We start from the raw sequence: 23998 nt of genomic DNA, 5'->3' as shown, positions 1-23998 counted from the left end.
GAGTACGTCTCCCCACTGTTCCCAGCTCCCACCACAATGACATCCACAAGTGATGCCATGGTGACTGTATGGTTACGTCTCTGATTTTGGTGGCCTGTCCCCGGAAATGTCCCCAATAAGCACTGGGAAAGAAAAAATAAACTATAAAGTTAAATTGAGGTTGATATTTCAATAATCAAAAGCTGTATCCAATCCGATTTGCATGTTAAAAGGATGTCTATCCCTGTACCGCTGGTAAACTCCTTTGCTTTGCTGCAGACCTATGAGAATACATTGTAACCACCTCATGAACAACCATTCCCATGACCATAAGAGCATCTGACAGCATATTGGTAATCAAACTTGGGTGATTAAAAAATTACTAAAGTAATCAATTTCTGTGTTATAATTAAAAGTAGTCTAATTTAAAGACAAAAATGTACAATGCCTTTCCCCCCCCCCCCCACACAGCTAAAACAGATACCAGAAATAACAGGTGACATTCTGTACTGTCATATCATAAAACATTTGATATCAAATCCAAAATGCTGGAGTATAGACAAATTAAAGTAACGAGTCGATCTCACTTTTTAAAAGTCCTAATGATGATGTCATCCTCGTGAGGAGGATAAGATGGCCCATCAGCAGTATACCCACGTTAATATGTTTAATGACCAAACCATTCTGTTGTTGGTGTATGCCCACATCATTCCAACACATAACTGCTGCTTTTTAAACATACTTAATTACCTTTTTTTTTTTTTTTTAAAGGAAAACCATTTCACTTATTGTAATTAATTGGTCATATTTCATAGAAATCTGGAAACACTGGACAGTTACTTTAAAGCATTTTAGCTTCACTGTCCAAATAAATACTTACAGGAGTGCAATTTGTTTCCCTTTTACTGACAATATATAGTGACGGTCACATGATCATAGAAAAACACACTAGTAGTATGCTAAAGGCATAAACAGGGATACATTAGCAACAAAAACAACGGCCATCAATCATCCCAGAGAAATCTTTGACTGTGTCTATAAATTGCAAAAATCAGATAACTATAGATTAGGATCTTTCTTCTAGAAACAATTGCATACAATAAGCTACAGTAGATCAACTGATAACCTACATTGGCCAGAGGCGGCAGAGAAATGTACGCATCATCTCTGCTTTGACCACTTAAAAAATATGGTCTTTGATATGACGTCGTCTTCAGAATGGTGTCGTCTGCAGCAATAAGAAAACACTTCCCCATCACGGAATTTTGATTGAATAAAGGTCCCTCACATAATAGTAGAAGTGTTAACAACTTCTATTTATGATGTGAAAGAAAATATCTCGAAACATGAACAATGCTTGACATTTGTTCATATTTAAGACATTTACATTATTTGACCTTGAAACATGTTTTAAATGTAAATAATAATATTTCTGTATACAGCACATAGGCTACTAGCACTGTACAGGAAAAACAGTTGCGACTCCATAAAACCATTAGTGAGTAGACTGGACAGAGGCCCTAGAATACAAAACAGGTATATTTGAACAAAGCAAGTGTTGCTGGACTTTTACTGTGGTCAAAGAGCTTAAAGTGGGGTGCCTGGACACAATAGGGTACAAATATAGCACTGCACAGGAAAAACAATCCATTGTGTGTGTGTCCATAAAAACATGGTTGTCTACTCAGTAGGCCCTAGAATACAAAACAGATTAGTTTGAACAAAAAGCTAGGTCATAGGAAGCTTTATGTCAACCTTTGAACAGTGCGAAACATCCCAGCAAACATGCCTACATTGGCATGATAGAAAGGTCTGGAACCCTGTGTTGGGCTTGGTGTGGGCAAGCCCGTGCCCACATGTGGCCAATGGGATATCAGCACCAGGGACAGCTACCGTTTCAGAATGTAATGTTGTAAGCCTACCTTCGATTATGTGGCCCAAAAACACATTGTGATTTCATATTTTAGTCTATTAAATGAAGACAGTCTCTGAGAGACTGCCAGGGAATGATAGCCGATATACTGCACAAATGCTTCAGTTGCAGATACAGGTGCTGCTCATGATGTCCCAATTTATACCGGTAAGCCAAGGAGTCTTGTTTGGAAATGCATGAGAGGAGTTTCAATGTCACATGCACAAGTACAGTGAAACACATTCCTTGCGAGAGGAAGTGAGGAGGGGGGCTGGGTTGGGGAGGAGAGAGAAACTGCATGGGAGTAGAAGCAGATACTGTAAATGTTGGGAGTGGCTAAGTAGGAGTAAGGCCTTGCGGTGTTCTGTTCCACAACACAATCAAGAAGAGCATCACTATGAGGAGTACATGGGGGAAAATTCATTCAGAGGCAGATTATTACCTACAGCAGGTTTTCAAATTCCTTACTACAAACAGATACATGTTAAATGCAAAGACAATGAAGCTCTGCGTCCTAATATATTACAGATGTTTCATCACATCTGTAAGTTAAACATATTGATCTGAGAATAAAGTTGTCATCAGACAAAAATATAGTAATTATTTTGGGCCGTCTTAACTAGAACTTCTATAGTAAGGTGACCAATTTAAATGGAAACAACTGCCATCAGCACTGTGTTGTAAATCAAATAGGGGGAATAGGAAGAATATGGGGACTCTAATGGTTTCACAAGAGCCTCCTCAGCTCTTCACATGCAAAGTTGAAAGACCATAAAAAATAAAATATTCGTAAGCATAGGAAGGATATGAAACCTTGGCATAGCCAACTCCATATAAATAATGATGCAGACCTATGATGATCATACTTGAGTCCTGCTACCATCTAGTTCATAAAGAACCCCGCAGCACACAAGGAATACTATTTTCTGCCAAACACTGTATATTCATGCTGCACTATAGATGAAGAGAAACAGATCACTCTGTGACTAAGTTTAGCATCCATTGTAATTTCATAAGCAGTAATATACACAACAGTCTCTTTGGATGCTTGTCATATGGTGAGAAAGGCCTCAATGTGATTACGTGAAATACGTTAGAGAAGTTAAAACGTCATTTATAAAACTACTGTCTTTATTTTACTTATATATCAAATTTACAGATTAAGAATGCTTATAAAAACACTACATGAAGGAAATGTCAGTTTATTTCGACGGCATAGTCACTATTTTCCTTTATCTACCCAGGAAAAGAAATTACAGCGAGCCTCAGGATTGGATGCATGGCCCTGAGGGCGGTTACACACAAAGAACTGCTTGCCCATGTTTGGACCTGCCTTTTTGACAGTGCGGAGTACACAGGGTTCCCCATGAGCCTTACAGGGGGGCGGTAGGGGTGGCCCACGCAGGACCGTCTTCCAGAACCCGCCCAGTGAAGCCCCCTTCCTGGGACATGGGGGGTCTACAGTAGCCTCTGAAGCCAGGGCTGCATCCTTCCCCTGGTTTTGACTATTGACACTGGCATCCTGTATGTTGCTGCCCGGGACATGGACTTTGTCTCCCATACAGACACCCTGGGGATCTTCTGTGCACGGCGGGCCTGGAAGTGATGGGACATCTTGTCCCATCACTGCAGAATGTCCTCCCTTGAAGGTATGTGGTTGTGATGGGGTCACTTCATTTCTCTCTTCTCCCCTCTCACACTGACTCACAGGTATGGATTTGGGCTTAAAAAAGGCTAGGAGGTTGCCCTGGGGCTTTGGGGTAACAGCCTTCAGTGTCATAATCTTTTTGCTCTTTGGGACACCAGATTCCACTGCCAACTTCCGTTTCTTTCCAGTGGAGCTGGTCCCTGCTGATCCCAGTGGATTCAGGTTCTCTCGGGTCTCCCCAGTCTCCTGAGATCCTGGTAGTGGGTCCCTGCAGGCCTCTCTGGCAGGTTGTTGTTGGTCCATCTTGACAAGGAAGCGTGAGAGTTTCTGCTGCCTGCCAGCAAACTCTGGTAGGTTGCGGGTACAGAGAGGAGGCAGCTTGGAGCTGGACAGGAGGGGGCAGCACAGTTTCCCCCAGACAGGGCAGTGATCAGACCCCTCCACCTCTGGCATGATGTCTGCTGCCACAAACCCCATTTTAACCAAGGGATGGTCTGCGAAGATGTAGTCGATACGTGTGCCATAGTTGGTCTGCCTGGCTCCAGTCATAGTGTTCCAACAGGTGAAGGCCTTGGAGCGTGTTGGGTGAAAATGGCGGAAGGTGTCCACAAACTTGCCGCTGCTGAGGGGTTTTGATGAGGTATTCTCAGACTCCTCATGGTTTTTTTCATAATCCTTTCCTTCACTGTCATCAACCAGTAAACTGTTTAGCCATTTCCTCCCGGGGTGATCCTCAAAATCATCCTAATAAAAGTAAACAGATAGGAGTAACAACATCAGCTATTAATAAACAGATGTCAAAACTCAAAAGTAAATGTGATTATGTCTGAATGAGGACATCAAACCTATCACCTGAAAGAATTCTGATTACTTCACTTACTATGTCATCTGGGTCACAGTGATCTATGGGCCGGTGGGATGTATTCACATCTCCCAAGATGATTACACGGCTGGGTGAACGAGTCAGATAAACAAAGAGAAATTAGACTTCCAATAAAATGCATTGAACAAATCTCATATCAGTTTGTCCCCTATTATGATACCCACCCAAACCCTCCTGCATATAGCCCACTCACCTCCCAGCTTCCAAAATTGCTTCAGCCCGACATTGAAGCAGCTTGTAGAACTGCAGTTTGAAATGTTTACGTTCAGGCTTTTCTGGGTCAGCTCGTGGGCAGTATACATTGATAACCGTAACTGTTTCAGGTGTGTCTTCACACCTGTGAAAAAGCAAGTGGGCACACAAAAACAAACAAACACTCAGATCATTGGGGAAACAATGGCTTTTCAGTGCCACAACAAGTTAACAATTGATACATTTCATGACATTATTTCAGAAAACCTAAAGAATAGCATGGGACAAATCATGTGATAAAATTATATTTTTTTCCTCCGTACATGACTCTGTGCTGTGTGAGAACAGCCCTTCCCTCATTGTCCAGGAGCTGCAGCTCCTCACTGGAGAACTCTCTCGGGTCACCATAGCATCCAATGGTTCCCTCGTGGTTGGTGGTCAGCAGACCGGTCAAGCCCTCCTCTGCAGCAAATGGGGTGGCACTGTCTTTGCAGTAAGTAGCAACTCCTATTTAATAAACAGATTAGTGAGGTACATATTAATGTGGGAATGTGAAGGCGCAATGGGAATACTATTTCTGTGGTTCATTCTTTTTTTGTCAGGAATTTGTGATAATGGAACTAATGGATCAATGCAATCCATGGGAACTAATTCAAACAGACCGGGGACACCGTTTCAGGGGACCCAAGGGTCATTGTGTCTTGTTCTCTGATATAAGAGGGATTATGTGGCTATTTTGTTCAGATGAAAATGACTGAATCAGGGCTTGCATGATCCCGAAGCTCAATACTTTGGAAAATTATGAATGGTCCCAACCTGAGTAGCCACTGCGTCCGCGACTAAAGCTGAAATAGGAGTTATAACCTTCAACAATAGCAGTCTTCTCATCCAGCAGGTCTCCTGTCACAGACAAACACAGGATGACAGAATCAGTAGCTAGCCTAGCTGTAACATTGTCAGTTCAAATTGTAGCAGAGAATGTCACATGTATTATACAATCACATATTTATCATATAGCTTCTGTTACATTATCAAGTTAGCCCGAGTGCCAAACTGTTTGCCCTATCATGCTTGCCAACTTCTTATACTGTAGAATCTCCCGCGTACAATTCTTACTTGTTACTTTTGTCTCTTGGACACATACGATGTCAGCATCCAGCGACTCAAGCGCCTTTTTAATTCCACCCTTGAAAGTCCTTATGCCATTAATGTTCCAACTGACAATCTTCATGGTTTTACGGCACTCGTGACCAACTGTTCAAATATTTTTTACAATTTGCTTTACAAAAATTGTACTTGAAATGTGACGACTGGTTAACACGGAAGTGACCCGGAAGTACGTCAATCGAATAAGAACATTTTCGACAGTTTCTCAACCCAGAGGCACAAAATCGCGAGACTTCCGGGAAAGCTTGCAAAACAAACCAAGCAGACCAGGCCGGGGTTTGAGAAGTCAACGAGAGAAATAAACAATTCTTCCTTAGTTGTTCAATTTTCTTGAAATCTAAAAACACAACCTAGATAGGAGCCAATGTCTTTTAGATGTACTATGCAGAAATCACTCCACCATTACCTGGTTGCTAAAATTCAAGTAGTTCACCCTAATTTCAGTTTGTGACAAAATAAGCAAGTACGGGTCAAACTCATTCCATGGAGGGCCAAGTGTGTGTGAGTTTTAGCTCCTCCCTTGGACTTGATTGATTAATTAAGGTCAGTGATTAGTAAGGAACTCACCTCACCTGGTTGTCTTGGTCTTAATTGAAAGGAAAAAACAAAAAAGAGCTGACACTAGGCCCTCCATGGATGAGTTTGACACCCCTAGTGTAGAGAATCATTGTACCATCTAAACCGCTGTGAAATATATTTTCCATAACCAAAAATCTTTTATTTTCAGCTGGTGTACACAACTAAAAGTAAAAGATGAAAAAACGAAACATAAGAACGGGAAGCACAGAAATAGCGCGCATAGAACACATCTACTACCTTCTTAGATTTGCTTTTTTGAAAGTGACAAATTGACACGTTTTCATTTTCGTCAAAAAATTTAAATGTTTTATCGAAGGAGTGTCTTTGATATGACGGCCTGCACATGCGCAGTTTGGAGCGAGACGACAGTAACTGTAGACCGGATGACGTATTTCTGCACATGAGTTTAGCTAGCCAACGTCGCCATGACATCGCATACAAGTGTGATCTGGGATTTCTATTGGAGAAGCAGTTTTTGCCTATCTTCATACTGTACTGTCTTTGGTCAAAGTACATCTGCATTGCTTGCTCTTTGTGGTTATATAAGCACTTTGTAACGTTTCTGTATAAGCACTTTGTAACATTGATTGATATGTGATAGAGCGGTCAGGAGGAGCTCTGTGGACCCTTCGTGTCCTGAAGTAATTTAGCCATTCATTGTAGTGATTGCAATCTTTAGATGGTTTGGAACGTCAAACTGAGAGTGGCGTAGCGGTCTAAGGCACTGCATCTCAATGCTAGAGGTGTCACTACTGACCCTGGTTCGATTCCAGCCTGTATCACAACGGCCGTGATTGGGAGTCCCGGTGCCCAATTGGCCCAGCGTCGTCCGGGTTAGGGTTTGGCCAGGGTAGGCCGTCATTGTAAATAATAATTTGTTCTTAACTGACATGCCTAGTTAAAAAAAAGGAGGCAAAAAGTAGATTTTGGCTTGGAAAAGTTGAATATTTTCAGAAGGAGTTGGGTAATTGGTTAAGGGAGGTGGATTGGAGGTTGAAAAGATTGAGGGAGGCAGAGGAACGGGTTTCAATCTGTTGAAGCTAGAAATAACAAGGGTTAGGGTATGTTGAGGAAGATTGGTGTCAAGTTTAAACAGAGTGAGCCGGACGCCAGTTCAAGTTCTGGAGATGAAATGGAATGGGTAGAAGGTGTTGTGAGGAACTTGGTGCCCGAGCCTTGCATCGATGGTCATGGTCATGATAAAGATATGTTTGGTCCAGTGGGAGTGAGAGTTTTGAAGAGGGTGGGACCAGGCCTTTTGTGATGTTTGTTTGTGTTTCTTCAGATTAGAGGGAGCAGGCGCTCCATGTGACGTAACTTGGGGAAAGACCTGTATCTTGCTTTGCGCTTAAGTACATGGCACCATTGAAGGGAGTGATTTCTGGGGTAGTGTTAAGTGTGGAGGTCGAGCAATTTAAGTTGAAGATTCCTGGTGTTTGTGACGCCCGCCGTTTACTGCGATGCAGATTCTGTGGGGAGTTATGCTGTTAGAGCTTTTGTGCCGAATACACTGCCGTGTTAAAGGTGCCAGATTTATGGGCATGTCACAGCAGTGTGTAGGAGGGAGATTCTAAGATGTGGGAAGTGTGCAGGAGGATATGGGACCGAGGAATGTGTAGTTTTGGTGGGAAAAGTTATAAATGGATCACTGGAACTTTAATAATGCCACTTTAATAATCAAATCAAATCAAAGTTTATTTGTCACGTGCGCCGAATACAACAGGTGTAGACCTTACAGTGAAATGCTTACTTACCAACAGTGCAATTTCTAAAACAAAATAAAATAAAGGTATTAGGTGAACAATAGGTAAGTTAGGAAATAAAAACAACAGTAAAAAGACAGTGAAAAATAACAGTAGCGAGGCTATATACAGGCACTGGTTAGTCGGGCTGATTGAGGTAGTATGTACATGTAGATATGGTTAAAGTGACTATGCGTATATGATAAACAGAGAGTAGCAGTAGCGTAAACGAGGGGTTGGCGGGTGGTGGGTGGGACACAATGCAGATAGCCTGGTTAGCCAATGTGCGGGGGCACTGGTTGATCGGGCTAATAATGTTTAAATATCTTGCATCACTCATCTCATATGTATATACTGTATTTTATACCATATTTTGCAGATTGCCTATGACACTCTGTCATTGCACATCCATATATTTATATGTATACATTCCTTACTTAGATTTGTGTGTATTAGGTAGTTGTTGCGGAATTGTTAGATTACATGTTAGATATTGCTGCACTGTCGGAACTAAAAGCACAAGCATTTCGCTACACTCGCAGTAATATCTGCCAACCATGTGTATGTGACCAATTCGATTTGATTTGTCAACTTTAAGGGTGTCCATGTTTCTGGGATCAGAGGTGTCCGGTGCGAGAGAGGCAGGTTTAGGTGTCCAGGGTCAGAGTAGAGCAGAAGATGTTGTAGGCTGAGGCAGTGAATAAAGTAGAGGAGGGTGGATGAAGGGTGAGGGATTCTGAGAGGATCCTTGTGAATAGTAGATCTGTAACAGAACAGAGGGATAGGCCAATGAGTGATACAGCCTATGTTTCAGTAAGGTTGGCTTCTTAGCGTTCATAGCAATGGTTATAAACTGTATCGCAGAGATGGAACTTAAGTCACACAAAATAGATGTTGTTGTGGCAGCTGCAGAGAAGTACTTGGGGGTACGAGATTTGACTTCAGAAGAGTTAGAGGGTGTGTTGAGTGGTAGAGATGTCTGTTTGAACTACTGGTGCACAGCTTGGACACCCATGCATACCCCACAAGACATGCCACAAGAGGTCTCCTCACAGTTCCCAAGTCCAGAACAGATTATGGGAGGCGCACAGTACTACATAGAGCCATGACTACATGGAACTCTATCCACATCAAGTAACTGATGCAAGCAGTAAAATTACATTTAAAAAAAAAACAGATAAAAAAAAAACGTATAGAACAGCGGGAACTGTGAAGCAACACAAACATAGGCACAGACACATCCTTACACACAAGATAACATACGCACTATACACACACGTACACTTGGATTTTGTACTGTAGATATGTGGTAGCGGTGGAGTAAGACACTGAGGGCACACAGTGTGTTGTGAAATCTGTGAATGTATTGTAATGTTTTAAAAATTGTATAAACTGCCTTAATGTTGCTGGACCCCAGGAAACGTAGCTGCCTTGGCAGCAGCTAATGGGGATCCAAAATAAATACAAATACCTTACCATAACGGTTTTATGTCACGTTCACGTGCTAGTCCAAACTAGCAAACTCAGAAATGAAATGTCAGACTTACTACCTCATTGTAGTTATACACGTCGCATTCAACCAGTTAGCATGTCCTGAATCATTATAATTTAAAACAATTCTGAATGAATACAATTGCACTAGAATTGTCATATTTTTTAAATATTTTTTTTTATATATATATTTTACTTATTTATATATATTTTTTGTATGTATTTTGTATTTTCTTGTTTATAGCTGTGTTTTGTTTTGTTAGACATGTTTGATGTAGTGATGTAAGTTGTTGATAATTTTGTATAATGAATTAAAAAAATTAAATAAGTTTATGCTCGTCCAATAAGAAAAAGAGAACATGGATGAGAAGCATGCAACGAGTTGTATGCGTTGTTTTTAACTGTTTATTTGACATTATCTTTGGAATGATAACTTTTTGTAACAGAGTAACAATTGATTTGATAAAATATAATTCTGTCTGTCTGTCTGTCTGTCTGTCTGTCTGTCTGTCTGTCTGTCTGTCTGTCTGTCTGTCTGTCTGTCTGTCTGTCTGTCTGTCTGTCTGTCTGTCTGTCTGTCTGTCTGTCTGTCTGTCTGTCTGTCTGTCTGTCTGTCTGTCTGTCTGTCGCATAGAGATAGATAGATAGAGAACTCTAGTGCCCAAAACCTTGTTTCAGCATGACGACTTTCACCATTTTGAAATAGTCAACTGGGTTGGACTTCGAATGGGTTAAGGAAGGATCAGCCAATGAAGTATACTCGTGAGCAAACACTCCATAACTGCAGGTGGCACTAAATCGCCAACCTTGGCTTTATACCTGTTCAAACAACACACTCCAGGACTGTATGCACCTTTTCAGTTTCTTTGCTAACTCATAGAAGTAGTAATAGAAGAAGATTATTGACTACTTCAAAACAGGGGTTGGAACCAAAATTATTGTCAATTTTTACATTCTGAACAGAACTTTTTTTTTTCAACTACCAAAAAAAAGTTCTGAACCGTTTAGAGCGCCCCAAAAAGTACCTGTTTATATTGTTACTTTCTATTCCTTTTTAAACCTCAGATTTTTATTTTTTTTACATGAAGCTCAACATTAAATTACTTAACCAATCAGTGCTGATAGAGCAGTTTACTATGGAGCTGGCAAGCAATAGCCTAGTGGTTTATATGCATGATAGACAGACAAGTGTACAGCGCAAGATGAGACTTACATTTTGTGGGTGGTGAGAGAGCAAGAGAGGGAGGAGGAGGCTTGGCTTGAAGCACTGAGAATCTTGTTATGATATGGATTATGTGAATTAGGCCCACAGAATTATATCTACGGATGAGAGGCTTCTATGAAGTAACTTTGAATGTCTTTGAACTTCTGAGAGTTGCCTTAACATTGGACCAGAGCTAACGTTAGCTAGCTAGATAGCTAGCTAACAAGCTTGTGTGTGCAGAGCAGCACCAGAATAAAAAATATGTCTTACCTTTTTGTAGTTAATACATCCAATGTGAAACGTGATAACTACAGTATCCTTAACTAGCAATGAAAAAGGTAATCAATTCTTCTCTAATTAAAAATGTCTCCCTAATTTCTGAATCACGCTTGTAACTTCGCGAGTAGGATACAGTAACCTAGCCTTCGCAGGGGGAGGGGCAGGTAGCATAAACAGACAATAAACGATTTCCATCTGACAGGCGGGCACTGAGTGACAGAGTCAGGGCTTTGTATAGGTACTTTGTTGCGTTTATTTGTGGGACTGAAAAAAACATGCCATGAACGTAAAATAACATGATTAACCGTTTCCCATGCTTTTAAAATAATGGTTCAGTTCCGGAACAGTATAGATCACTTTCATTCCCAGTTCTGATTCTGTTCCTCAAAAATGTCTTATTTTTTTCTATTTTGTTCCTTGAACCGGTTCCAACCCCTACTTCAAAATGGAAATGGCTTCAATATCACTGCCCGTGCTCTCACGGACGCCATAGCAGTACAGATTCAATGATGCAATGTCTGTAAGTCTATGGTCTGAAGTCATTCCAAATGTTGTGACGCTGGACGTTGCTAGGGGGCAGTCTTTCACTGGTCTGTGTCTACTCACTCTCGTTGCTTCGGCGCGCAATGACTTTCAAAGTGCTAACTCAAGCTAGAAAGCAAAAAGCACATTGGCTGGAAAACCGGGGCGGTTAGCTTGTCCACACAGAAACTCGACGACGAAGTGTCAAATTCTCCCTGAGGGTTGCCGGTTAGCTTAATTTAAACACAAGATTTTGAAATAACAAACTGTACTTTTGGCCACAAACGTGAATCGATATTGGAGGTGAGTAATATAGCCAGCTAGCTAATGTTAGCTATGCGTTTGATTGGTATGTTAGCGGCTGAATTCTAGGTAGACAATTAGCCTAGCTAGCTAGTCTGACCACAGATAGCTATAGGTCTTTGTTTTGACAGTTCTGACAACTAACTAGTGTAGCTAGCTAAGAAAATGGGAACGTTAGCTAGCTATCTGCGAATATTCGTGTCTGGTGACGTTAACTGTTAGTTCGCTTTAAGAATCAGCGTTAACTAGCTATTTCGCTAACTACTGCTAACAAATTAAATATAATTGTATTGGTCGCCTACACATAATTTGCAGCTGCACCGAAATGCTTCTAGATAACTTGCCAACCATGTTGGAAAGTAACGTTAGCCTATAAGCTGATTGAATGCCAGCACACAGTAACGTTAGCTACAGACGGACAGTTGCATTTTTCTTTACCCTGACAACAAAGATCACAAGTAAAATGACTGAGAGGAGCCAGTTAAACTCATCTGACTCTTGACCGTCTGTGGCTGGGCTGCCAAGTTTATTATTCACTTCACGCCATTTTATCCAGTTGTCAGCTGCCAGCAACTCTTTGGATAGCAAATCATATTGTTAAACCTCAGGTTAGTTTGAAGTTGCTTTCAACTCATTGGTTACTATTTGTGGCTTTGAACAGTCCAATGACACAATCAATGTTCCTGGGCTGTTTCCTTCCTCCTCCCCCACAGCTAGCAGTAAGTAATGAGGCAGGAGGATTGAAAGAGGAAGCAGGTGTCTCAGCGGAGTATTGGGGAAGGAGGTGGAAGAGGACAGGATGCTTGAGGAGGCAGGCCAAGCAGGGACTGAGGCGGAGAGAGATGAGACGGAGATGGGGGGCATGGACCTGATGGCGGAGGTGGTGAGGCTGAATTTGGAGCTCCGGGAGGCCAACGAGGAGAAACTACAGGCGGCCCGTTATGGCTTAGTGGTGCTGGAGGAGAGTGCTGAACTGAAGAAGAAACACACCCAGCTGGAGGAGGAGTACGAGACCCTCAAACAAGAGCAACAGCAACTCAAAGAGGTCAGCAGAAATGTTCAATGTCTATAGCTATTCCAACCTTACAGCTACTACTACGTGTGCACGGTGGTGACATTTTCTGTGATAGATTTTGTATTGCTTTGTCTAATCATGCTCCACACGAACTACTTCAGTGTGAACAAGTGCGAGTCACGCGCTGCTCTGTATTGACCAACCTGGGATTAGCCACACAATGGACTTCCTGTTAGGACAGAAGCTTTTAGATAAACTGTTCTACACCAAGAATTAATCACAATCATAATGTTGCTCGGGAGTTGTTCTTAATCCAGTGTTACATAGAAATGTATGAATTGCCTACTGAACATTTGATAGAGTATCTTTATGGAACCTATCATGTTGAACTCTGTTACTAACTTGGCTGAATGACAGTTTCCCCAAGACTCAAGAGGCATAGCCAAGGGTTCATATGAATCATTCAGTTTGTGTGATAGAGGAGGATAGGTCGGTTTCTGCTCCTGTAGTGTCGTATGATGTTGATGTGTATAGATGTGATACTGTTTATCTCTGCTAGGGATCTGTGATGGAGGGATGAGAGCACATTAGTCAGCATATCCCATGTTGGAAGTGGAAACTGGAATTAATTTTAAGCTGCTCTGTTGAATGTAGACTGCATGGCATTAGAGGGGTGAACAGGGCAGAGAAATATATTATTCGTAGCACGCAAATTATTATCACTGGTATTAAGGTTAAGCGGCATTCATGTAAATAGATCATCTCATAAAAATGTATATTGTAATGGGACGTACAGTCACATTCTGACTATTGCTTTTGTTAATTCATTATTCTAGCTAGTAGCATCCAACATAGACCCTGCACAAATAGGTCTACCATTCTGTTTTAAATGCCTCATTTTAAAGTAATATTATTTTTCACTTTCAAATATATGCAAAACAAAAACAAATGATTTCAAATTTTAACAAACCATAACTCTTGTGCGCAATGACGACTTTGAACAATTTACACAGGGGAAAAAACTAACATTTTACTGGAAAAACTGTGCAGAATTACGGTAAAACTCCCTCAGTTTTATTGTTACCAAACTTTGTATCTTCAGTTTGTCCTATAAATGTGTTTTTATAAAATGTTCAGTGTAAATTGTTAAAGTAGTCCTTGTGCATAGAGTTCTATGGTTTGTTAAAGGCCCAGTGCAGTCAAATGTAATTTCCCTGTGTTTTTTGAAAATATATTTCCACACTGAGGCTGGAATAATACTGTGAAATTGTGAAAATTATGATAATGCCCTTTTAGTGTAAGAGCTGTTTGAAAAGACCGCCTGAAATGTCAGCCTGTTTTGGTGGATGGAAGTTTTGGCCTGCCTGGAGACATCACCAGGCGGTAAATTAGTTGATAGACCAACAAGACACTTCCAAATCTGTCTGCCATAACAGCTAGTTTTCAGTTTTCCCCTCCCCACTCCCAGACAGTCCTAGCAAAATCTTGCTTAAGGAATTGCTCTTTGCTAAGAATCTATTTGTTTGTTTTTGACCATTTTAATTGAAAACACAGTAAGGTACTTAATTGTTACCCAGAAATAATTTTATATTATGATTTAAAAAAAAAAAAAAAAAGGCTGCATTGTAGGGCTGGGCAATATATCTATTGAAATCGATTAATTCAAATGTATGTTTTTGCGTGATAATGCAAATTACCGTATCGCAAGAATCACGTTTTTATTTATCCCTTTCATGGGCGTTTATGTCTGTTTTGTTCTGTCTTTTTGGTCTTGTTTCCTTCGCTCCTTCGGTGTTGTGTGCACTTTACCATTTACACCAGAGATCTGTTTATAATGACGAGATGTCTTTACCCTAACAATGGGGAGTCGTTGTCCCAAATGTGGGAATGTAGGCAATAAGCTTAGATCCAAAATAAGTTCATTAAAATGTATTGGGCTTATTTTGGACCGATTTTTGGCGAGCGTGAAACCCCTCGCTTCTTCCTCTCTGTTCATACAAACACACCAAGCCCCTCCCCCTGCCACTCACAACAACAAATATGAGAGATCACTTCTTCTCTGACAAGCGGTTTCAACTCCCTATTTGCATTTGAGGGTTGGTCCAACAGAATTGGTCATATGGACACTGAAACACATTGAAATATTATTTTACTATAATAGAGAAGTTAACAATACCCTTTTAATGTCTCAACTCCGCCAATTGCGACACTACTAAAAGGGGATTGTCATTGAACATTGATTCTGGGAAATGTATGCTCAGTTTGTCACGCACGGCATTGCGGTACCATGTACTGCTTACAGCATTTTAGCCAAAGACTGTTTTACTAGCTGTCTAGTCTGTGTTTTGTAAATGTGCAATAAGCATAAAACACAATTCTATAAGGAATTGGCCACCCGTTCTCATTCTGAGAAAAGTTAGGCCCCTTGATTTCAACATGTGGACAGGCTAGCATGCTGTTCAAACTGTTGGGAGATGGACAGTAGGGTGTGTTCAATCATAACAATTTAAACTATTATGCCTTGTTAGCTTGCAAATAGATCCAAGTAAACTTGAATATAAAGATTAACTGGCAACTCACTAGCACGTGGCCTTGTGCTTGAGAGATTGAGACCAGTGTCTATAATGCCTGCGACAAAAAGTTAGTATTTATTAGTGAATGTGCATTAAGCATGGTTCTGGTAAAATTTGTAGCAGAAAGGCCATTTTCATAGACTTGAAAGCTAACTAAGTGATTATTGCAAAAAAGCAGGTTAAACTATTTATATTAAATTATTAGTAGTTCTTATGCAGGGTTGGAAATTAACACCTTCCAAATCCGGGAAGATTGTCATTGGCTGGTAAGAATGTCTATTTCACCAGCCACGTTCGCGGGTGGTCACACATCATTTGGGAATAGTTTTTTGTCCAAAGGCCATATGTAGAAGTTTGGTTGAGTTGACAAGATGGCTATTAAAGTGTGACCTTTTTCCTCATGTTTTTTGACCAGTTATATAATTTTGTTCACAGCTAGGTTGTTTTTTTCATTGTTTTAGTTTTCCTCAACTTTCTGCTGCTTAGTGGTGGGGAGTCGACCCCAAAATAATAGATTCCTTGCCCATCAACTCCCATTTCTGGGTGTCAAGCTTCGATTACGCTAAGAACCGACTCCTCTAAGATTCAGTATTTTTGCAGTTGAGGAAACTAGTTGCCGTAGGCTACTTTCGAGAATACTGTCACTTTGTTTACAGCAGAGAGCGAGGGGAGGGGCATACAGTCAAAACCATGCATCGGTAATCAAAAGATGTATAGTCTATCGCAATGCTGTGTCTCTCAATTTCTTGACTTGCAATGTCTCGCGCAAGTTCACTTAAGTACGGCCTATCAACGAATAAGCTAAGCTATTCTACATGGAACAGACCGAAGACCAAACACACTAGCGTTTTTCATAGCAAAGAGCAGGTGAGCCAGGGGGAGGGAGGATCAGGGCAGGCAGACACAGTCGGAACTGTGCGCATAGGCTATATCTTGGTAATCTGTATCTTGCAATGCCTCGTATATTCACCTAAACTATATATTAGGCTATCAATGAGTGGCTAAGCTATTCCTTATAATGCCAGTGAATTGAAGTTGAACATCGCCAAATGCATCACTTTAATTAGGCCTAAATCTGCAATAAAAAGTATTGTGCCTATATCTTTTTAATGAAACCCTGGCTGTTGATGTCCTAGGTCAGGCTCTCCAACCCTGTTCCTTGAGAGCTAACTTCCTGTAGGTTTTCGCTCCAACCCCAGTTGTAACTAACCTGATTCAGTTTATCAACCAGCTAATTATGGAATCAGATGCTCTAGATTAGGGTTGGAGTGAAAACCTTCAGGATGGTAGCTCTCCACGAACAGGTTTGGAGAGCCCTGTCCTAGGTAATAGATCGCAAAGCAGGCTATCTCTGCTAAACTTCTTGGAAATGGCAAGTTCACTTTCTCATCCATAAATGCATCTCAAGTACAAATACGGTTCAGCAGTTGAAATCAGCAGGATGGGGGGCATTGTTATTAGGAAGGACAACGCCACGTGAAATATTTTCACCACTAGAATTAAAAACCTCCAGGTTTCCATCATAACAGTCAGTTAAGTTAGAAGAAATGAAGAATTACAGGGTGCAGTCTGGAAAAACTACTGTGTCAATCGGCCTCTAGAATAACGCACATGCTTGGATAGTGATTACATAACCAAAGTCTCTAGTAATACCCTTCCGAAGCGGGATATAACATGGCCAAGAATAGGCTTATCAGCGTAGAGTGTGCAGCAGAACAGTTCCGTATTTCACTGAAAGAATAAACGTTTTGTTTTCGAAATGATAGTTTCCGGATTTGACCATATTAACTTCTATGGGCTAGGTGGGACGCCAGCAGCCAGTGAAATATCAGGGCGGCAAATTCAAAAACAACAAAATGTCATAATTCAACTTTCTCAAACATACAACTATTTTACACCATTTTAAAGATACACGTCTCCTTGATGTAACCACATTGTCCGATTTCAAAAAGGCTTTACAGCGAAAGCAAAACATTAGATTATGTTAGGACAGTACATAGACAAAAATAATCACAGCCATTTTCCAAGCAAGGACATGTGTCAATAAAACCCCCAAAACAGCGAAATGAAGCACTAACCTTTGACGATCTTCATCAGATGACACTCCTAGGACATTATGTTACACAATACATGTATGTTTTCTTCGATAAAGTTCATATTTATATCCAAAAACAGCATTTTACATTGGCGTGTGTATGTTCAGAAAATGTATTCCCACCAAAACGTCCGGTGAATGTGCACATCAATTTACAAAAATACTCATCATAAACGTTAACAAAATACATAACAATTATTTTAAGAATTATAGATAGACTACTCCTTTATGCAACCGCTGTGTCAGATTTTAAAATAGCTTTACGGAGAAAGCACATTTTTCAATATTCTGAGTACATAGCTCAGCCATCTCGGTGAGCTATTCAGACACCCGCCAAATTCGGGGCAACCTAAACTCAGAATTAGTATTAGAAATATTGTATTACCTTTGCTGATCTTCAGCAGAATGCACTCCCAGGACTGCTACTTCCACAAGTAATGTTGTTTTTCTTCCAAATAATCCATATTTATGTCCAAATACCTCCGTTTTGTTCGTGCGTTCAGGTCACTATCCAAAAGCATGATGCGCGGAACGAGAAACGGAAAGTCAAAATGTTCCATTACCGTACTTAGAAGCATGTCAAACGCTGTTTACAATCAATCTTTAGGGTATTTTTAACGTAGAATTGCGATAATATTCCAACCGGACAATAGCGTATTCATTCAAGAAGAAAAAGGAGGGGCACGCTCGCAGGACCGAGCATATCCAATCCCTTTGTTGCCAGGCAGATCACTCAGTAACTGAGCTCCTATTATCTGCCCAGTGACAGGAAAATGCTCAAACCACTTTCTGAAGGCTTTAGACAGCCAATGGAAGCCTTAGGAAGTGCAACGTCACCCCACAGACACTGTAGCTTCGATAGAGAATCAAAAGAACTACAATTCTCAGACTTTTCACTTCCTGCTTGGATTCTTCTCAGGTTTTTGCCTGCCATATGAGTTCTGTTATACACAGACACCATTCAAACAGTTTTAGAAACTTCAGAGTGTTTTCTATCCAAATCTACTAATAATATGCATATTCTAGTTTCTGGGCCAGAGTAGTAGTAACCTGTTTAAATTGGGTACGTTTTTCATCCGGCCGTGAAAATACTGCCCCCTAGCCCAGACAGGTTAATGACCTTAGGCTCGTATTTCTGTGTGTTGTTAAGTCTATGATTTGATAGAGCATTCTGACTGAGTGGTGGTAGGCAGCAGCAGGCTCGTAAGCATTCATTCAAACAGCACTTTCGTGCATTTGCCAGCAGCTCTTCGCTGTGCTTCAAGCATTGAGCTGTTTATGACTTCAAGCCTATCAACTCCCGAGATTAGGCTGGTGTAACCGATGTGAAATGGCTAGCTAGTTAGCGGGGTGCGCGCTAATAGTGTTTCAATCGGTGACGTCACTCGCCCTGAGACCTTGAAGTAGCTGTTCCCCTTGCTCTGCAAGGGCCGCGGCTTTTGTGGAGCGATGAGTAACGATGCTTCGAGGTTGGCTGTTGTCGATGTGTCCCTAGTTCGAGCCCAGTTAGGGGCGAGGAGAGGGACGGAAGCTATACTGTTACACTGGCAATACTATAGTGCCTATAAGAACATCCAATAGTCAAAGGTATTTGAAATACAAATGGTATAGAGCGAAATAGTCCTATAATAACTACAACCTAAAACTTCTTACCTGGGAATATTGAAGACTCATGTTAAAAGGAACCACCAGCTTTCATATGTTCTCATGTTCTGAGCAAGGAACGTAAACGTTAGGTTTTTTACATGGCACATATTGCACTTTTACTTTCTTCTCCAACACTTTGTTTTTGCATTATTTAAACCAAATTGAACAGGTTTCATTATTTATTTGAGGCTAAATTGATTTTATTGATGTATTAAGTTAAAATAAGTGTTCATTCAGTATTGTTGTAATTGTCATTATTACAAATAAATAAATCGGCCGATTTAATCGGCAGCAGCTTTTTTTGGTCCTCCAATAATCGGTATCGGCGTTGAAAAATCATAATCTGTCGACCTCTAGTTCCTACACATCACCTTTAGATATTCAAACAAAATAGGCCTTTTATAGGCTAAGTTGATGAGTAAATAGGCAGCATCATGCTCATGTCAGTCCTCTAAAACGCAAATGTAGTCTTCCTAGTAGGACTCTGCAATAATATGGTATGTGCAAATCCGTTTCAGCGTGCTTTGGGAGTCGAGCAAGAGTCCTCTCCTTCGACTCCAAATATCCTGGAGTTGTGCACTACTATTTCTGCTAGGAAGACATCGTAATCAGATTTTTTTCCATCACAGATAAGCGAGTACCCAAGTTACCATGGTAATGGCCAGTCCCTTAAAGTGGCAGTTGCGCATTTGTCTCACCTGATGATTGTGCTTGATTGAGCATGGATCACTCCTAAAAACGTTTATTAAAACACCCAAATACTTTAGTTGTTCTCAAATGTATTTGTTTGCGTCTACATTTCTACTTAGGAGCACATCATGTACTCTCCCCAATTTCGATCTTGTATAATCGCTGCAACTCTCCAAAGGGCTCGGGAGCTGAAGGTCGAGTCATGCGTCCTCGGAAACATGACCCGCCAAACCGCGCTTCGTAATCTGGAAGCCGCACCAATGTGTTGGAGGAAACACCATTCACCTGACGACCGGAGTCAGCCTGCAGGTGCGCAGCCCACCACAAAGAGTCACTAGAGCGCGATGAGCCAAGTATGATTAGGGCCGGTTGTGATACAGCCCGGGTATGAACTCGGGTCTGAAGTGATGCCTCTAGCAATGCAGTTCCTTAGACCGCTGTGCCCCTCGGGACAACCTTTTTATTGTTTATGTCAAAAATATTTTGTCTGGTAAAAAAAAAAAAATCGGTGGCTGCTAGATTCTTTTTTTTTTTTTTCATCTGCCACAGCCGCTGGTGGACAAGAAATAAGATTTCCCTGCCTGGTCTTGGTTGGAAGGTTTATATTTAGCCTATGTATAACTTCATAAGCCCTTAATTTATCTGATTATTGCTCACTGTTTGAAATTGGAAAAAATTGGGATATGATTTTTTTTAGGCCGTATCACCCAGACCTACTGCATTTGAAATCAATGGTTTTTGTTTGGTATACATTTTAAAGTGGAGTCTCAGTGTAATTCTGTTACAGTGGAACTTCCCATCATGCATTGCATGTTGTGAGTAAATACCATATTTTATGTAACTGCATGTTCAGCAAAGGTTGCTTGTTCACATTCTTTAGTAAATTACATAATCGGACCAGTAGGACAGATTATTATATATATTTTTTTTTATTACTTGTACCGAAGCTGAAGTCACTTGTCATCCCCCAAAAAGGCCAGTAACACCATTGGCCAAAAGGGTTGAGTACATGGCAGAGATCAGAATTTGTTTTCTGCGCTTGCCCATAGACGAGAGGAATCATGACATAGACAAAACACCCAATATATTTAGTTGAGCCAAATCTTTTCGAATAGCCTATTCAACTCTGCTAGAGCTGTGGCACGAAGTAGCCGAGGGCTATCTCTGTGTGCTGAAGTGTATAGATGAAGTGAGTGACCCAGTCAACGAGCCTCGCTGGCTGTGCGTCTTGTGATGGGTTGTAAAGTCATCATGGGCTGTCCTCAGAACTGGATCATTATAAACTGATTCACATGTTTGTCTCATCCTCTTCTCTTATTAGGCTACTATATGCATTTTATGTAGGTTGCACATTGCTAAAATAATATGGAAATAGGCTTAGACCAACTAGGCATTTATTTCATAAGCTTTTCTCAGCTGTAGCCTGTTTTCTTTTGACTTGTCATCTTGATATTTTTTGTTAAATTTCACTTCTTGTCGCCCCAAATATTTGTCATAAAAAAAAAAATTGCATGGACTCTGACTTCCATAATTATTCCCATTTAAAACCTGCAACTTTAGGACATTAAACACCTATTAGACTAGTTTTGAAAATATTCTTCAGAAATGTATGGTTTTATGATATTTCAGATAGTAGGATTAGGCTTTTGGTTGTTTGATTCGCAACAGCAAGGAGGGATTTCTTTTCTTCTGGTCTCACATGCATCATTTTTGTCTTAACTGCTTTGCTCAACTGTAAGCTTTGTTCAAATTTCTCATTTGATTTTTATATCTTGCTATTTGGCCTATCTCTCTCATTATTACCATAGGCCTCACATGTTTTGGGGTTATTCAAAAACAACTTTGAACTTTCTGAGGGCCTAGAACTGATCATGAAATAATGCGGTAGGATAAATCTATCATGCGTTAAACTGAAAGAGTGGCTTACTAGGCCAAGTCATAATCATATAAAATGTAGAGAAAATAGACAATTTGAGTTTCTATAACAATATGACACCTGAGTGTCCGCTATAAAATAGACTTCGGCTATTGGCCCAGATCATCCTACATTTATTGGAGAAAGAAAATAAAACATTTCTGACCGGTTATTTTGCACTGCCTTGTTAAGACTAGCTCTGTCTAAAATGTTTTCTTCATCCAATTCTGATCAGAGTAATTGTTTGATATTGGTATATTTTCTTTTACTGAAAACTATTTTCTGGTTGTCTGATTTAAAAAAGAATATATATATATTTTATATGTACTTGCCCTGGACAAGCCTTAATGTCAAGCCCTGACTAATCATGAGATATAGGCCTATTTACCACCCCTGTAATACGTTTTGATGTTGAATGATTCAACAGATATTTCGCCTAGCGTAACGACCAAATGATATTAGTGGGGTAGAGGCCAGCGAGAATAGAAGGAAGTTAGGTGAAAGGGTTTACATGTCTGTGCTCGGCATGTCCTTGTTAAGAGATTACCCATGTTAAGGGATTGTTAGTTTATATAAATCAAATTAAATTGTATTGGTCACACACACACATTTTGCAGTAATATCTAACAATTCACAGCAATACACAGATCTAAAGTAAATATTAAATATTTGAACGAGCAATGTCGGAGTGGTGTTGACTAAAATACAGTAGAATAGAATACAATATATACATAAGAGATGAGTAAAGCAGTATGTAAACATTATTGAAGTGACTAGTGTTCCATTATTAAAGTGGCCAGAGATTCCATGTCTATGTAGATAGGGCAGCAGCCTCTAAGGTGCAGGGTTGAGTAACCGGGTGGTAGCAGGCTAGTGACAGAGACTAAGTTTAGAGCAGGGTACTGGGTGGAGGCCGGCTAGTGATGGCTATTTAACAGTCTGATGGCCTTGAGATAGAAGCTGTTTTTCAGTCTCTCGGTCCCAGCTTTGATGCACCTGTACTGACCTTGCCTTCTGGATGGTAGTGAGTGTAAACACCATATGGATGCTTCACATTGATACGTCCGGGTGAAATATCTGTCTCATTGTTCTATCTGTGGTTTAATTGTTATGAATACACCATCCTGTCCATCTGCAACCTGTTTGAACAACAGCCTGTTCACTTTGTTTAGATTTTGAAGTCAAGTGGCCTACCTGGATAAGAAGATTAGCATTTCTCAGAATGAGAACAAGTTGTCAAGTCAATTCCTTATATAAATGCATGTTATGCTCCTTGCACATTTATAAAACACGGACTAGACCGCTAGCACCCAACAGTATGTGGCTAAAATGCTGCTAGCGCGCGAAAGAAACAGAAAATAAATGTTCCACAATCATGTTCTTTGATACTCCCATTTTAGTAGGGTCTGCTCTGTTCTAAATTTTGGAAGTTGAGACATGTAAAGTGCTTCGTTAGAAGGGAAATTGACTGATTTCTGATGGACCAAACAACATCAAGTGCAAATAGCGAGTTGAAACTGCTTGTTGTCAGAGAGGAAGAAGTGATCTTTTGTCTTTGTTGTTGAGTGGCAGGGGGAGGGGCTTGGTATCTGTGTGCGAGTGGGAAGGTGCACAGTTTACTCAGCACAGAAGGAGCGAAGGAGATACAAGCATTTGAAACATCGCACTAAAACATAAATTCGAATTAGTTCGATATCTATCATACCAGACTGGTTTGAGCTAGGGCAGTAGCAGCACCAGGCAGTCGCAGTAATCCTTCCCTGGCTAGTGATATGGGGCGTTGTCTTTGTGCATGGCTGCTCAACAGACATGATTAGAGACAGCTTCTCATGGGATTCTACAATCTTTTTCCTACCATCTCCAATCCATCCAACCCTCACACATAGTCATGGCCAGTGGTTCTGTGTGTGGTCCATATCCCGTAGTGACAGTTTATTTCATTGACTGATTTTCTAGACACACTGGTGACGTCATTTGGAAGAATATATTCCTCTTTGGCTTGTCCCATAGATTAAACTGGTTTGTAGTACCACATTCTCAACTGAGGAAATGTAGGCCTAAGTTATGCATGGGATGTACTCAAGACTGCTCAGATTTCGACAGCTGGTCTGTGGAGTCCTATTTCCACTGGCACAGATATACATCTTTGTTTTGGGTGTAAG

At 40.6% G+C, this 23998-nt stretch overlaps 2 protein-coding genes across 4 annotated transcripts in view; one reads left to right on the top strand and one right to left on the bottom strand.

The window, feature by feature from the left end:
* Positions 1-864: 864 nt before the first annotated feature.
* On the bottom strand, positions 865-5970 carry apex2 (APEX nuclease (apurinic/apyrimidinic endonuclease) 2). Its single transcript, XM_014146473.2, has 6 exons — positions 5731-5970; positions 5431-5514; positions 4938-5121; positions 4616-4759; positions 4420-4489; positions 865-4283 (listed from the first exon to the last, which is right to left on the bottom strand). Exons 1-6 carry the CDS (start codon positions 5843-5845, stop codon positions 3114-3116), a joined length of 1767 nt encoding a protein of 588 aa, XP_014001948.1. The 5' UTR covers positions 5846-5970; the 3' UTR covers positions 865-3113.
* A 5684-nt stretch (positions 5971-11654) lies between these two features.
* Positions 11655-23998, top strand: part of LOC106572386 (protein bicaudal D homolog 2) — a 36302-nt gene continuing 23958 nt past the window's right edge. For 2 of the 3 annotated variants that reach the window (XM_014146478.2, XM_014146474.2), the window contains exons 1-2: positions 11655-11901; positions 12615-12946. In XM_014146478.2, the coding sequence (XP_014001953.1) occupies positions 12701-12946 (246 nt within the window). In that variant the 5' untranslated portion in view covers positions 11655-11901; positions 12615-12700. Of the gene's footprint in view, positions 11902-12457; positions 12510-12614; positions 12947-23998 lie in introns of all 3 variants that reach the window. The other variant, XM_014146475.2, reaches the window with a different exon arrangement.

This window comes from Salmo salar, chromosome ssa15 (genome assembly GCF_905237065.1).
Source record: "Salmo salar chromosome ssa15, Ssal_v3.1, whole genome shotgun sequence".
NCBI lineage: Eukaryota > Metazoa > Chordata > Actinopteri > Salmoniformes > Salmonidae > Salmo > Salmo salar.
The sequence above is the reverse complement of the archived record's forward strand: the minus strand, read 5'-3'. Positions and strand labels throughout refer to the sequence as shown.